General features: G+C 41.0%; 1 protein-coding gene across 1 annotated transcript in view; it reads left to right on the forward strand.

Annotated features, from left to right (window-relative positions):
* The window catches only part of LOC101857144 (dual oxidase 2), a gene marked incomplete in the record, with an annotated part of 61,129 nt that overhangs the window by 39,161 nt on the left and 5,253 nt on the right, over positions 1-16,715 (forward strand). The window contains 16 exon segments of the mRNA XM_013088029.2: positions 23-133; positions 570-778; positions 1,348-1,533; positions 3,096-3,312; positions 4,211-4,304; positions 5,019-5,203; positions 5,835-5,907; positions 6,553-6,800; positions 7,734-7,874; positions 9,142-9,234; positions 11,014-11,107; positions 11,900-11,949; positions 12,594-12,676; positions 13,214-13,356; positions 14,441-14,496; positions 15,856-16,088. Coding sequence (XP_012943483.1) covers positions 23-133; positions 570-778; positions 1,348-1,533; positions 3,096-3,312; positions 4,211-4,304; positions 5,019-5,203; positions 5,835-5,907; positions 6,553-6,800; positions 7,734-7,874; positions 9,142-9,234; positions 11,014-11,107; positions 11,900-11,949; positions 12,594-12,676; positions 13,214-13,356; positions 14,441-14,496; positions 15,856-16,088 — 2,216 coding nt within the window.

Below are 16,715 nucleotides of genomic sequence, written 5' to 3' on the forward strand. Positions count from 1 at the left end.
CCCCCCCCCCCCCTACTCATAGTATCCTATTTAGTACTATGTTTACTTGTGCGCAAACGGAAAACAACCAAGAAAAGCGGGGCAAAACAGGCATCCACTGTGTACAGCTCAAACAATCCATCAAGTTTCCAAGGTGAGAATCTAAAACTATTTGAATTGTTACATGTATACTTCAGATCAAACAAATTATAATCGAACATAAGACAGGTAGACAGACAGACAGACAGACTAGCAGAAGGCGGGCTGACATTGAGATAGATAGATAGATAGATGAATAGATAGATAGATGTATAGATGGATTGACTGATTGATTGATTGATTGATTGGTTGATTGGTTGATTGATTGATTGATTGATTGATTGATGTTTAGGTAGGTAGATGAAATACTTAGTTAAACAACCAGATTCTAAATTTATACAGAAAACGTTTCTGTTATCATTTGCGAGAAGAAAATGGGGGTGGGGATGGGAGAGATGTCGGTATTCAAAGTGAATATGATAGGCGGTTGTTGTGTTTAGCCCATAACTTTGCCTACGTCTAATGAATCAAGTCGCTGCTTGACTTTGCAGCCCGGGAGTGGCTGGGCAAGACGTCCGGCTACCGGGACGTTCTCGGGGAGCTTGTGAGCAGCAAGGAGCAGATCGTCATCAGAGACGGCCGCAAGAAGATCCTTCGTGTCGTGGAGTTCAAACGAGACCCGGAGAAGGTGCACGTCATGCTGTCCAACGACAAAGATCTATCAAGCGCTGCTGTGGTGGTGCCTGGAGATATAGATCTGGTACGTTGTTGTTACGCCTAAGGTACATGTAACGGTGTGAGGAGTTGCTGAGGAGGTTCTGTCAATAACAATGCCGGGTTTTTTTTTGTAATTTGGAACGGTCGTATGTGATGGGTCCGGGGGGGGGGGGGGATTCAAATTTAGCAGAAAACGCGGTTTCAAACTACCCCCCCCCCCTTTTTGGTGAGGAAAAACAAGAAGGAGAGGCGATGGATTTTCCCTCCTCTTCTACAAATATATTTCCTGTCAATTAAGTATTCGTAGGAATACCATCCCCTTACAAGATTACAGCCACATAAGCTCTATGTAGTCAAATTTATCAACACTGCCAATGATTTTCAGACCAAGTTACATTGTAATGTTCTAATTAGTGTGTTGTTCCAACTCAGTACTGTGTTAAAGGTACATTATTAAATTCCATCTCAACTATGCCTTAAAAGCGAATTTCTGAAAATGGTACTATATGCAACGCCATGCAAATAATTTACTCTTTAACAAATCAATTGTTAACCGAAAAGAGTATATTATATAAGTAAAACAAGGGGTTCTCTTTCTCTCTATTTTTACAGATTTTAAAGTTCCCTGATTTCGTTTCGAGAAACCGGTTCCATCTGACTTTGGAAAAGTTTGTCACAGATATGAATATGGCCCCTGAGATGAATTACGTCACAGAGTCATTCCTGCACTCCAAAGCTCGGGATAAGGATCAACGCCAAGGGGTACTGGACATTTTCTTTAGGGCTATCTGCGAAAGAGTAAGTATTATCTAACTGTCGGGGTATAGATTTAACAGCCTTTCCTCAGTTAAAGATATTTTTTTAGGTTTGACCTCTTAATGTGACGCCCATCTCTGAAAGGACCTAGCCAAGTAGGGAAGGAGGATCCTAGAAAACAAACAAAATTCAACATCCGAATGGGGATTAGAGCCAGGTTCGTCCGCTCCATACTTGAATATGCGTTTTCAGACATGAATGAATGAGTGTGTGTGTGAGTGTGTGTGTGTGTGTGTATGTATGTGTGTGTGTGTTTGTTTGTTTGTTTTGATAAGTGTTTTACGGCGCTCACAACTGCCTAAGGTCATATAAGCGGGCGGGATACATTAAGCTTTTCAGTTAGTAGGAAATTTTGAATATTGCCCAGGTGGCGGCCGAAACCTACTCTTATCGATTTTAGACCACCAGGGGATCTTTAACGTACACAACTTTCACACAGTACTTCCCAGATTTTTTGCCCTTTCCTACCAGAAGATCAGGGGTGTGGTAGGAAGACAGCAGTAAGAAGGAGTCAAGGAGTAGTAGTAGAAAGGCTGCAGAAAGAGTCGGGAGCCCAGAAGAGGGGGCAAAGGAAGTGAGGGGATGGAAGCAGAAAGAGGAGAAGAAAGCAAACGACAGAACATTGCTAGAGAGTAGGGAAGGATGTGAAAGGAGACAATTTTAGAGAACAAAATTTTTCGGTCGGTACCTGTATTCGAACCCGGGACCTTTGAATGAGAGGCCAACACCATAACCTCTAGGCCATGAGAGCCCCCGTGTGTGTGTGTGTGTGTGTGTGTGTGTGTGTGTGTGTGTGTGTGTGTGTGCGAGTGTTTTGTGTGTAGAAATATATGTGTGTATGTGTGTTTGTGTGTGTATATGTATATGTATGTATATCAATATAATATTATAGGTGGTCGATAGCAAACCGTACTTTAGTTTTTTCCCAATGTAGTGACAATGTCCTTTTCTCCCTTGCAATCTGTCGATCTATAGAAGACTACTGTGATCGTGGTTTCCTCCCCACAGAAACGAATTCTTTAGTTGTCTGATGAGCGTAACAATATTTCCTTTAAACGAAAGACGGTACTGTAAGCGTTTGCGATTATATTATTTCTTTGCTATTGTCTGCCAAAGCAGGATTATGGTTATTTTTAGAAACATACGTTGCAATAATACTATTACTCCAAAAAACAAGTTCCACCGAGGCTCGTTAAGGCTGTTTCGTTGATTGCCTTTTTCTGTACCATCTATCTAGCTATCTGTCTATCTATCTATCTATCTATCTATCTATCTATCTATCTATCTATCTATCTATCTATCTATCTATCTATCTATCTATCTAGCTATCTGTCTATCTATCTATCTATCTATCTATCTATCTATCTATCTATCTAGCTATCTGTCTATCTATCTATCTATCTATCTATCTATCTATCTATCTATCTATCTACTTATCTATCTATCTATCTATCTATCTATCTATCTATCTATGCATCCATTCACCCACCCACCCATCCATCCATTCATCCATCCATCTAGAAATATACTGTGTTTCCTCTTAGGCGCTGGAAGGAGAAACATCCTCCGACACCCTCATGAGCAATGACCTTGTAGAGCAAGTGATTCACATCAAGCTGAACATGGCCGAGTTTGCTGATGCTTTGGGCATGCAACCGTCTTCGCTGTTCGTCAGAAACGTTTTCCTTCTCGGGGATAAGAACAAGGACGGATATGTCTCTTTCGAGGAGTTTTTAGACCTGTTTGCAGTATTTCTGAAAGGTGAATTATGGCATTTTGAAATGCTGAGGGGATATCCTCACTCTGCGTGGATTTGAGTATGTGTTTGTAGTTTCTGCTTTACATCAAGGCATGATAACCGTTTATTTTTAGAACGTTTAACACAATGTTTCTGTGTCTTGCCATATTCACCGACGTTACCCTGATCAATTATAATACTTCAGTTTCTTCTTTAATTGGGTGTTGTCTTGCAAGGGGAACTGATATGCAGAGGGAAAACTGAAAGGGAAGAAAGGAGGGGATGGAGAGATAGAAAAAATTATAGGGTAACCTGACAGACGCAATTCAACTTTCAATAAGTATCTACACTTCACACCTCTGTTAATTTCAATGAATTAAAAGACACATAGTCTAACTTTCAGAAATCATACGAGACAAGTTAACAATGCTAACTTTTCTTCTTCCATTATATCACACTATGATATTCTTTTTTTCACCACCTCCTCCCCTATATAACACTATGCCTGTCCCCAAGCATTTTAGATACTGTTTATTCTGATTTCATGCTGACTCAGGGGGACTTTATAAGAAAGTAATTCTGTTCAGTGTGATGATTACATAGAATGCCACGCTTGGGACAAAATGTGGTATATATTTCGCAAAATGTGCGTTCTATGCCATGTGCATTCGTTGTCTTCTTTCTTTTAGATTATTTGGTACCAACGTGAGCTGCATTTCGGATAACCTGAGTTGGAATGCTCATGGAGACTTTGTGGAGTTTGGATTGTTCGAAGAATATCTGAAACTTGCCATTTATTATTTCTCTATTCTATTGGGGATGGACTCACTATTTTGAGCTGCCGCATCCTGAATAACCTTTCAGTAGTAAAGTTGCCGTGCCTCTTACCACAGCACAATAACAGTAATTTCTCTGTTACAGGCACGGCAGAAGAAAAAGCACGCTTGCTTTTTAATACTTACGACATCAAGAAGAGAGGCTACCTCACCAAGGATGAGATTCGAAGAATGTTAAAGTGAGTGTCCAATTGTTGGTATCTTCATTTGGCTTCCAGTGACTCTTATGTCATTGATTGTTCATTGTCTTGGGGGTTTTTTTGTTATAGTGCATCATAATCCTAGATGTCTATATTATATAACTCTCGAATTTCATGTAAATGAAAATGACATGAGGTGAACGGTCGCCGGGATGTGTATGCCTGAGCAAAGCACGATAACCCCAGATCAAAAGCCGAACTCTGCACAGTGGCAACCAGTAAGAGCGTTTTTGTAAGATTGTCTGTATTTGTGTGATATTGAGCAATACATTACATTAGAATAATATTATTTATTCTAGGAATTGAATTTGCCATTGTAAAAACAGTCAAACCTCCTCTAACGGCCACCTGTATAAGACAATCCCCTGTAAAAATAGCCACTATCCATTTCCCCTCTTGTACATAATTTGTTCACATTGCAATGACACTGTATAAGACGGTCTCCTGTTTAAGACGGCCGCTTTTGTCCTCGACAATGGGTTGCCGTATCCAACAATTTCATCTGAAGATGTTCCCGCTCGGGGACCAATAAAGGTGGCATTGTATTGCATTGCTTTATCGTTTCATTTGTATTACACTCGCTGCCTCCAAAGGAGCGTCAGCCATTCAATGATCTTACCCCTTCTTTTATTACGCTTTCATTTCCGATTTAAGTAGGGCATTTTTTAATTAATTTTTTTTTTTGGTCTGTAGGTCGATTGTTGAACTCTCGGAGAGCACTGACGTGTCTGAGACTTCAGTAGATGACCTCGTGACTTCGATGCTCCGCCACCAGGGACTCCAGGACAACGATAGAATGACGTTTGAACACTTCCGGCAAGTTTTCTGTGCGGAAGAGTTCAAGTCCACCCTGGAGCAATCGACTTTGTCTGGAGAAGGTTGGCCATTTGAAGTAAAATATGCATAGAGAAAGGCAAACAGATTAATTCGTTTCAGAAACCTCAGAGCAAAAATAGACAAACAAGCGACAGACGCGTAAACACAGAGACAGACAGAAAGGAAGAGAAGAGAAGAGAGAGAGAGAGAGAGAGAGAGAGAGAGAGAGAGAGAGAGAGAGAGAGAGAGAAAGAGACAGACAGACAGACAGACAGACAGACAGACAGACAGACAGACAGACAGACAGACAGACAGACAGACAGACAGACAGACAGACAGACAGACAAACTGCGGGAAAAATATGGAGAATAAATAAAAGAGATAAAGAGAAATATGTCTTCTTTTGGCAATTTGTGGCGATTGCATTTCTGTTTGCCAAACTAAGAATACTAAGAGGCAAACAGACAAAACAGAAATACGAAGAGATAGATAGGTGGACAGATAGATAGGCTGACGGACAGGTAGACAAGCAGACAGACAGACAGGCAGGCAGACAGGCAGGCAGACGGACACTGAGCGACGAGAGAATAACAATCCGCAGTCATTACATTGATTCAACACCCATCTTACCTCAAACTGTTTAAGATACCTCATGAAAAATCAATTATAAAGTAAATCTACCTTGTATTTCAGCGGTCAAACATGCCCCCAAGATACGCCCGGGTATTGCCAGAAATAAGAGAAACACAATGATAATGAGCTACATGTGAGTATGATAAATGGTTAGGTGCAAATGTGTTTGTATTGTTGTCTTGCATCTAAAGCAGTCCAGAAGCTGTATTACTTTATGACAGAAGTATCTATTCGTCAACATAATATGTATATACAGCAGTTCAAAGGATGATGTCTTTTTTTTCTTGAAGGCTTGGAACAGTATGTCTTTTCGGATGTTATAGCAGGAAATTTAATCGAAAAAAGCACCTTGAGAAGAAACAAAGCACTGGCAACGAGATTCTAAAACCCATCAACACCCGAAGTTACTAATAATATAGAGGCTATTTCCTTTACCAAAAGTTATCGAGATTTATATCGTCTCGGTTTCATTGTGGTGTTCACATAATCTATTCCCGAGAGAGTGGATGCGCGCGAGGGAGAAAGAGAGAAAGGGGAAGAGAGGGAGAAAGAGAGAAGGGGGAAGAGAGGGAGAGAGAGAGAGAGAGAGAGAGAGAGAGAGAGAGAGAGAGAGAGAGAGAGAAGGGGAAAGAGTGTGTCTCAAAGAAGGGGGTGATGAGTTACAAAGAGGAGAGGTAGGAGTTTATCGCTTTTTTTTTTTGCTTTTTTTTTTGCTATAATAGTTTTTTACACAAGTTTTCTCAAACACCCACCAAACAACCTCTCTGCTACTCGACAGCAAAAGGCCGAACAACGCCAGCAGACCACCTAGTGGAGAGAATAAAACAGCCACCCTGGAAAAAACCACAACTTCTCCGTTCAGGAGCAGCTTGCGGGTGTCCGTGAACCGACCCACCTACCCAGGCAGCAAGGCCGGAAAGCGCTGGTACGAGCTGACCAGATACATCAACCGTTACAGTCGGCAGATTTTCTGGGTCACCTTGTATACCTTGATCACGATCGGAATCTTTGTGGAACGGGCGTACTGTGAGTATATCGTCAGAGGCTGGCATCGAAAGGGGTATAATGGAATTTGTATAGTTTTCACTGTGAACAGGATAACAAACTATACTATTTCCTATGAGTTGCGATAAAGTTTATAGATTGAGTTGCGGTGTAAACCCAAGGCTTGCATCTTGCTCCAGGTGCTAATATTACTGTTGCTGTAGTTGCAATAATTGGTGTCGTCGTTGTTTCTGCTGCTATACTTTGTTGTTATATCGATTGCTATAGTATAAGTCTTATCGATAAAGATGTTTAACAAATGACAAAAAAGAATGAGAGAGAGAGAGAGAGAGAAATAGAAAAAGACGGCCTTTGAAAGGATTGACGGACTGACAAGTAGATAGATGATTAATTTAAATAAATTCTAAAATGGTTGGGTTTATAAATCAATACATGGTAGGTAAGCAGAGACCAAAAAGTGCTTTCAAAGTGAGTTTTCTGACCCTGAACTATAATGCCATGGCTACGATCTTCTCCCAATATTGCAGAGTAGACGTATACAAGTGAAAGGGCTCGATATAACAAAATCCCCCCCCCCCCCGAACCCATATTTAGAACGTGCTAGACCGTATGTGCAGATCCATGGTACGAGCGGAGTTGGTTCAATGTCTAACAAGATAAGATAACAGTTGGCTGTGATCTTCCTGAAACGCTTAGACATGGGGGGGGGGGGGTATACTTTTAACGTATTTTCCGTTTCTCAGTATGAAACAGGGTGTCTTCTTTTTCAGAGGCCATTCACTATATTTTATTAAACTCTGTATTGATATTAGTCTTGTTAGCCAGGACCAATGCCATGTGCATTAAATAAGGGCTTTTGGCTTTTTTCTTGGATAAATGGAACATATTATTTTCTGAACCCCCCCAAAAAGCAAGCACTTTGCAATTGCACTGACGTGGAGTTTGGTTCCTCAGTTTACGCCAAAGGCCGAGAGCATGCAGGTCTGAGACGTCTGTCTGGTGCCTGGGTCGTCGCTATGATCAGAGGTTCTGCCAGTGTCATCATGTTCACCTATGTCAGTCTCCTCGTCACCATGTGTCGAAACACTATTACAGGTTAGTTTTTTCCCATGATTGTTTGTGATTTCAATGGTGCACACTCGTCCGACTAGTTAAGTCTGTAGGATCGGGTTGGGGCAGAAACCCTGACCGGAAACTGCACACTTGCCAAACGGAATTCAGAAAGAATAAACTTCGGAGAAAAAAGTTTTGATTTGTCTTCTGCTGTCAGTCATTCGTCATGTGCTCTGTGTAACATTCACACTTTTTTTTATCATGTCTCAAACCTGTACATAAAAGATATTTTGGGTCCGTTTTCAATTAATTACACGTCATAAGAGACTAATTCAGCTTTGCGAATACGGAGCATTAGATCCAGTGTCAAGAATAAACATAAAAAGCAGGGAGAACTGAAATCTGACACACACACAAAAAATAAACATCAAATAGGTTTCATGGGACGTAGTGGTTCAGAAGTGTGTATCCCCCTTGTTAGTGTACAGTGGGTCTTTAGTCAAAGCGTGATCCATTGCTTCGCCCGGATATTGGTGGTGAGTGGGAGGGGGGACCCAATCGAGGCAACAGCCATTTGGAATTTATCTCACACTCATCTCTTAAAAGGATTTACGTTTCAAATGCTAGACACTTAGTGGTGGGTGAAAATTAAATTCTGTACGACCTAGAAACTCAAGCTAGCCTGGCTAGTGGAATCGAAACGGATGTGGTTTTATTTGCCAAGAATTCAGAGATTTGTCCCCAGAAATACTCTGTTTGCTTTAGAAGTTTTTAGGGCCCACCACCAGCTTTTTTCTGCCCCATGGGAGATGGGCGTCTCCTACATATACTCTTATCTAATGTAAAAAGGGGTATTGAAGAGGTACTAATACGATACACTCTGCGTTCTGTGATCACTGTTCTGTAGTCTGCAGGCATGATGCTTACTCTGACGATTCTCCTAACGGAACATTCTTGCTTCGACATGTGTTATTGTGCTGTGCATTCTGCTTTGATGATTATTGAAAGGTGCCACTGGTGCAGATGTTAGTTTGTATGCCGTCTTCCTTTTGTCGGGCATTAAATGACCATCATTGAAACGATCTTTTAAGGAAATGAAGGAACGAACAAAGCATTCTGTTTTGTTACAAAACGTTCCAAATGTCAAAAGGTTTAGTTACAAAATACCAAGTTTTGAAAACCTGCATGAGGAAACAGAAAAATTACGGAATCTACACAAAAAATGTTAACCAAATGTGTTTTATCTCATCTGAAATTTCCTTGGGGTTTTTCTTTTATTTTTTTTTCTTTTATTTTTATTCTCTTCTAGCCCTGAGAGAAACGTTCCTGCACAGGTTCATTCCTTTCGACTCCGCAGTTGCTTTCCACAAGTACATCGCCGTCTTGGCAATGATTGGAACACGTACGTAAACGTTGATGATGCGTGCGAGTCTTTTTATTTTTCCTGTATTAGGAATACATGTGAATGCATCGTGTTTTCTTTTTTCTTTAGAAATATTGGCCCACAATGCACTCTGTTATGATCAAGCAAAATGCATTATGGACAGCCACAGGTTGGTTTATATAAACTTCCAAAGTTGACGGGTTTCGTGGCTCGGACAAGGTACGAGAGGTTAAGCTTCATCAATAAAACAACACTGTGTTCAAAATCAGTACAATTAAGCTAGTTTGTCACACAGAACAAAGGAGTTTGCGGATGCGTAGGCCTACAGCCCCAAAACCACAATCTAATCTGAATCTGAAAGACATCCACTTATATGGCTAGCAATCTAGATCGTTCTAAAGTTGTGGGATATTTTGACTTTCACGTGGGCAAATTTTTGTCATGCACTGTTAAATCGTTGAGCAAGATCTAATTCTCCATCCTTTACACCACTTCACTGTGAAACCATGTCGGTTCAGCTTAACTTTATAACACATTCATTATGAAGAGTTTGCCTGAGCACATCATTGTGAGTTCGCATACACAAGAAGGCTGAGTGTTAACAACGTCCACTTGACAAACCACTTGGACTCTTGTCGGTTTGTAAGGGTGCAGCACTAAAGCAACGCCCTTCAACCCAACTCTGTCTCTTTCTTTCTTTCTTTCTCTCTCTATCTCTCTCTCTCTCTCTCTCTCTCTCTCTCTCTCTCTCTCTCTCTCTCTCTCTCTCTCTCCCTCTCTCTCTCTCTCTCTCTCTCTTCTTTCTTTCTCTCTCTCTTTCTTTCTCTCTCTCTTACACACACACACACACACACACACACACACACACACACACACACACACACACATACACACTCAAACATACACAAATACACTCGCACACACACACACACACACACACACACACACATGCACACACACATACATACAATCTACATACATACGTACATACATACACTTACATGCACATTTTATCTTGGTGTCTTCTGTCTATCTCTATATATACCTATCTATTTCCTTCTCTCTCTCCCTGCCAGTCTGTTCATCTGCCTGTCTGTCTGTCGGTCTGTGTGTGAGACTGTGAGTCTACATGTGTGTGTATGTATGTGTGTGTGTGTTTGTGTGTGTGTGTGTGTGTGTGTGTGTGTGTGTGTGTGTGTGTGTGTGTGTATCCCCAGCACCCCACCCTCGTCTCTCTCTTTCTGTTATTTCTCTACTTTTTTCTGTGGAAATCAGCTTCATGTTTGGGGTTTTAACATTTTCCTATCAACCCAAAGATAGATCTAACGGGTTAGCTCCCCACAAGAGCCCCACGAAATACTTTCCAGGGAACTTTTATAGCTCTCCCATGCTGGCTGTCCCAGCACAGATGGATCTGTCGTGGCAGGTGGTCGGAAAGATGTGAAAATGGCAGTTAAATAAATACTACCCATAATAATTATGCAGCTGTATTACTTGCCGTCAATAATCATAAACTCCACAAGGACCTCGACTACGCTCTTTCTTCTTAGTTATTTTCTAAGATATTTAGATATAAATATTGTTTTCGTCGCCATTGATGAAGTTACTGTATTTTAAATAACCAGTTACATGTGTATACGTATGTGTGCGTAATGAAACACCAAACCAATGTGCCAGAAGCTGGACAATAAAGATTTATCTTATCTTATCTTATCTTTATCCTGTGTATATTACCGACTGTGGCTTTAAACATACCAATACACTACAATAAGTATGCATATCTTCATCCGTCTTCAGTTGTACACATCGTGGGCCATGCCATCAACTTGTACTGCATGTGTACGCAGACCACTGCCAGCGTCAACTGCTTCTTCAGGGAATACTTCACAGCGTGAGTTTCGTCATGCTACACACTCGCACGTGCGCTCTCCAAGAACTCTAGTACGGGGTGCCCACTAGAGCTGGATCGGGCCTGAAACTGAAAACAAACTTCCGTAGTGGGCACCCGGTAAAATGAATGCAGTTGAGCAAGCAAAAGCTAACCCATACATACACACGTGTTCCCTTTTGCACACATAGTAAAGAAGACACTCACGCGAAATACATACATACATGCATTTACGTATATTCGGTTTCAAGATTCTAATTTGCAAATGCCTCCCTTATGGTTGAGGAAAAGTTTGAAATGGGATCAGTGTAATATTTTCTTGCTTTTATCTATCTATCTATCTATCTATCTATCTATCTATCTATCTATCTATCTATCTATCTAGATGTAGGTTGGTTATGATGTGTATCTGTCTATTTATTGATCGATCTTTGGGGGGTTTTTTGTCCGAATGTCTTTCTTTACCAACTATTTTGTCATTCTTATATGTTTACCTCACAATGGGTCAGAAATAAGGGACCATTGGCATAACGTTAGATTAACTAGTAGAAAGTGGCCATGTCGATTGACATACCTAGATGTCACTCCTTCGTTAAGCAAATGTGAGTGCGAAGAGGGACACTTGCAAGGACCCCATCGAAAACGCATATTATTATGTCCGAAAGTTGATTTTGCGCAAAGAAAAATTTTGAAAGTTCTCATATCGTGAATTTCATTCTAATTGTACGTTTATCTTGATTCGTCTTATTGTGGGTTTTTGGTTTTTTTAATAAGCCGTCATTGTCATTATTCCAGGTCTGACTCATTTGCACCTTTTCACTACTGGGCGTTTCAAACCATCACTGGTGAGTAAACGATAATCCCACATCCACATCAGATCTGCCCCTGGGAACATATTATTTTCTGTAAGCTTTATTTAGCGTGTAATTGGTTGAATTTACTTGAACGACGTTGTGGGGTCAAATCATAATATTTGTTTTCAGAAAGTATCGCTGTTCATTTATCCAAATGTACAGCAGCTTGGCAAGCAGAATAACAACTTTCCCGTTACGTACGTACGTACTTGTTTCTTCTTCTTGCTCCCTGCTCACAACCTCCTCCTCCCCTTTTCCTCGCCGTATTCTATTCGTATTTAGTAAGTAAGTTTATTCAGTGTTTGATTAAGGCCATTTGCCCTCATGTTGAACCTGCCCTGGCAGCCACCTATACAATCAGCCACTTTCCATTTCCCCCGTTGCGTTTTTCCTATACTTTGTAAAATTGTCACCTGTCCAACGCGGCCGCGGAGACCCTATTTTATCTACCAATAACGCAATGCACAGTACGACCAATCTGCTATCTACATGTAGTGCCCACAATGGATGTGTCTTTTCATTTTGCTTTCATCGTTCTAAGCTCTGTATGTCTTTCGTCTCAGTCCACCTATAAGATCATCATATCTCTACATGGTCTTTCCAACAAAGTCACAGTATTACCCTTTCTCTTTCAGGACTGGCTGGAGTATTTGTGACCATTCTCATCTTTGTCATGTACGTGTTTGCCACCCAGTTTTCCAGGAGACATGTCTTCAAGGTTGGTGTTGTTTTGTTTTCTGTAGAGAGAGAGGGTGTTTAAAAATGAACATTCCAAAATGTTGTTGTTGTTGTTGTTGTTGTTGTTGTTGTTGTTGTTATTGCTGCTGCTGATGTGCTGCTGCTGCTGCTGCTATTGACGACTTTAAAGATGATGATGATGATGATGATGATGATGATGATGATGATGATGATGATGATATCTTGACCCCCCACCCCCGGAGATAAAGTATTTTGTTCTTCTTCTAGACACCGGACTTCGTTGAATGACTGAGAAAACTGATCGGACAGATTTAAATACAGAGCTTTGATTAGGCAGGCCAGTTGCTTAGTGAGCACAGGTGCACACGAAAAGATCAAATTGATATTCCACACAATCCTACTGTTGACCAGTCTTGCTTTTTGTGAACAAGAATTCCTAGTAAAGCTATGGAGCTTTCACTTTTCAGTCCCACAGCCTTTGAAATGTAGGGTTCTACCGTCTCTTTTATAAGTCTAAAAAATCTGGCAACATTTGTTTCTACCCATTTGTTTCCAGGCGTTTTGGATGACTCACAGCATGTACTGGTTGGTATACGTGCTCACATTTCTCCACGGCATTGGTCGTCTCGTGCAGTCCCCACTCTTCCCGTGGTATGCAGTTGGGCCTGTCCTTCTGTTCATTGTCGACAGACTTATGAGGTAACTTTTGTTATCGTTGATGCGATGTCTTTGTAGTTGATTCTTTAAGTTTATTTTTTGTGTTTGTTGCTTGTTTGTGTTGTTGTTTTATTAATGGCTGTTGTCATAATCCTCGCAGCAGTTAAGTTTTATTTTCGTTACTGCGGCTGTTGGTTCTTATTGCTGGTGGTATTGTTGCAGTAAACGTCATTTTTGGTGAGTTTTGTGATTACTAATTTGTGAGGCGGGAGGGCTGTTTTTTTTTTTGTTGGGTTTTTTTTGGTTGTTGTTGTTTTGTTTTGTTTTTTGAATTTGTATATTTTTTGTGATTTGTTTGTTTGTTTGTTTTAGGGGTAGCTGCTTCTTCTTTTGGTATTATTGGTGGGGGGGGGGGGTCCTTGTTTTATGTTTAGTTGCTTCTGGCAGCTGTTCTGGAAGATCAGTTTGACTGAGGATCGGGGCGAGGGGGGGGGGGGAGAGGCAGTGCTGAAGGTTGATACTGGGGTAAAATCAAATGGATAAGGGGAGAGGAGGCAGGTTAGATGGAAAATAAGTAGAGAGAGAGGAGAGAGAGAGGGGGGAGAGAGAGAGAGAGAGAGAGAGAGAGAGAGAGAGAGAGGGAGAGAGAGAGAGAGAGAGAGAGAGAGAGAGAGAGGGAGAGAGAGAGAGAGACAGAGAGAGAGAGAGACAGACAGACAGAAAGATGATGATGATGATGATGATGATGATGATGATGATGATGATGATGATGATGATGATGATGATGATGATGATGATGATGATGATGATGATGATGAAAATAGGGAGCATGATAAAAGGAGGAAGGGCAGAGAATACTGAATTTTTAAAAAGGGAGAGAGGTAAAAAATTGATTTTTGCTACTTTTTCACTTTTGACAAGTGTGGTTATTCTATCCCATAAACTGGGATAAAGCTGTTACCTCCCTACAAGCAAAGTATTTGTTGAGAAAAGACTTGTCTTTGAGGCTCGGACCTCCCAGTAGTATACAATGTTGTTGTTTTTTTTACCATATCTTGTAAATGTCTAGTTAAGAGGCGTGAACATAATAATATGCTTACACGTATATTGCTTTTGTCCTCTGCAGCATCAGCAGAAATAAGGCTGAGATTGCCGTTACTTCAGCCACAGCCCTGCCATCAGGTACGTTGTCCAAGAGAATCCAAGTGATTTTATCAATCTGCTGTCAAAACTCTGTTTCGTTTGAAGTTCAAAAGAGTGGCATAAACCAAGGACTCTGCAAAGAGATCTAAGGACCGGCTGGTGTTTTAGTATAATGGTACATGCATTCCTAACAAGAGAAAATTAAGCAATTCTTGTGTGTACAGTAGTGCATGTGTCAGCACACGCATAAACGATTCCCCATCTTTAAAAAAAACTTGCTGTGTTCAAACAGGCAGGAATAAATTATACTCATACTCACTTTCAATCCCACACCCAAACACGCTCGCGCGCGCACACAGAGAGACAGACAGACACACACACACACACACACACACACACACACACACACACACACACACACATACACACAAGCAAACAAACATTCCAGTATTCATTAGTGCCGACGCATATACTCAAAAAGTAAACGAGCCTTATGGGCGTTGGAATAGAGAACAAAGTAATATGTATTCAGCCTTGTGTAGATCCTAAAATAGAGTAAGAATTTAAGTTAACTACTCTCTCCCCAATCAGCACTTGTGTGTGTGTGTGTGTGTGTGTGTGTGTGTGTGTGTGTGTGTGTGTGTGTGTGTGTGTTTGTATGTGTGTGTGTGCGCGCGCGCGTGCGCAGGTGAAATTTGGATAAATTTTTGTTTTGGACCCGGGGGGCTTGCTGCCGAAGGGGGGGTGTTTTTTAAAAGAAGGTGGAGTTGTGAAATGAGAGTGATTACTGTGCTAGATAGTATTGAAATACCCTGCCTAAACTTTGCCCTGGGATATCAAATTGATTTGTCAAAGCTTTATCCCCCCCCCCCCCCCACCCCCAAAATTTTTAAAAAATATTTTCTTTAAAAAAACAGATTTGCCGACCCGGACACTTAAAATGGTCTGAAAAGTAGGGGAAAGGGGTGGAAAGTGTATCTGATTAAATTACAATGGAATTAAATTGTTCAAACCCTTTGATTACTCTGTGCCATTTTTTAAAAGCAATACTTGGTGGACTCCTTAGTTTTTGTCTGCCTGGGTTTCTGTTTTTGAGCTTCATATTTTCCTAACCTATGATATTGAATACTCGACCTAGAATCTAGACAGTGGAATAATATCCCCTCACCCCTTTTTCTCTAAAAGTCTAGTAGGACTCCAAACTTATAGAGTACACTAAAATGTAATTGTCTTCTTGCTGGTAAAATGTTTCCATTTCCGCAACAACTTGCTCTAAACTAGAAGTCAACCGTTACTATACTTTCACAACAAAAAACAAGTTCTATGTATACACGTTTGCATACTGTTCTAAACACGTCATATCCTTTAATATTAAGTCTTGTGTGCACGTCATTACAGATGTCCTCCGCCTTGTATTCAAACGGCCTTCGTCCTTCACCTACCGATCTGGCCAATGGGTGCGCATCGCGTGTCTGGGGCTGAGCGACTCCGAGTACCACCCCTTCACTCTGACGTCAGCGCCGCACGAGCCACTCCTGAGTCTCCACATCCGAGCAGTGGGACCATGGACCCGCAACCTGCGCAAGATCTACGGGGGCGTCTCGGAGGGAGAGGCTCTCAACGTCCCCAATGTGAGTTTCTTTGAATGCTGTATTATTATGTACATAATATATTGCTACCTCAGAATTACAAAGTTCTATAATATCTTACATTTTTGGCCGTTTTGATTTACTAAGACTATGAAGTCAGAAACCAACTGCTCTATGAGCTCTTTCAAAATCGTATGATTATTCGAAGTCATTATCAAGGTATTCAAAGAATTGCATATGAAAAAGCTTTCCTTGTTGAGAGACTCAAAATTTTTACGTCAAATTTCTCAAAACAAGGTAGATCTACTTAGCAGAAAGAATTTCGAAATTCAAAGGTAGCAATATGTCAAGCTGAATACGTTGTGGATGACATATCGGTGGCTTTTTCTGACGCGTTTTCGCGTGACATTCTCATCTCTTTTTCTCCAACTGCTGTCTCTGACTGGGCGGTCAGAACGGTAGACAAATGCACCAGGCTAGTTGGGTCTTTTATTACGTCATATAAGAGCCAAAGGTTAGATGTGTAACAAGAGAGTAACAAACACTAAGAGGAGGAGAAATAACGATGAAAGATTTGTGATAGGAAAGGTGGGGCTAACTCGTCATCCTAGTCTCCTTTTTTTTCCTGGTCATGTTTCTCTCTCTCTCTCTCTCTCTCTCTCTCTCTCT

Source organism: Aplysia californica, unplaced genomic scaffold (assembly GCF_000002075.1).
Source record: "Aplysia californica isolate F4 #8 unplaced genomic scaffold, AplCal3.0 scaffold00673, whole genome shotgun sequence".
In the NCBI taxonomy this organism is placed as follows: domain Eukaryota; kingdom Metazoa; phylum Mollusca; class Gastropoda; order Aplysiida; family Aplysiidae; genus Aplysia; species Aplysia californica.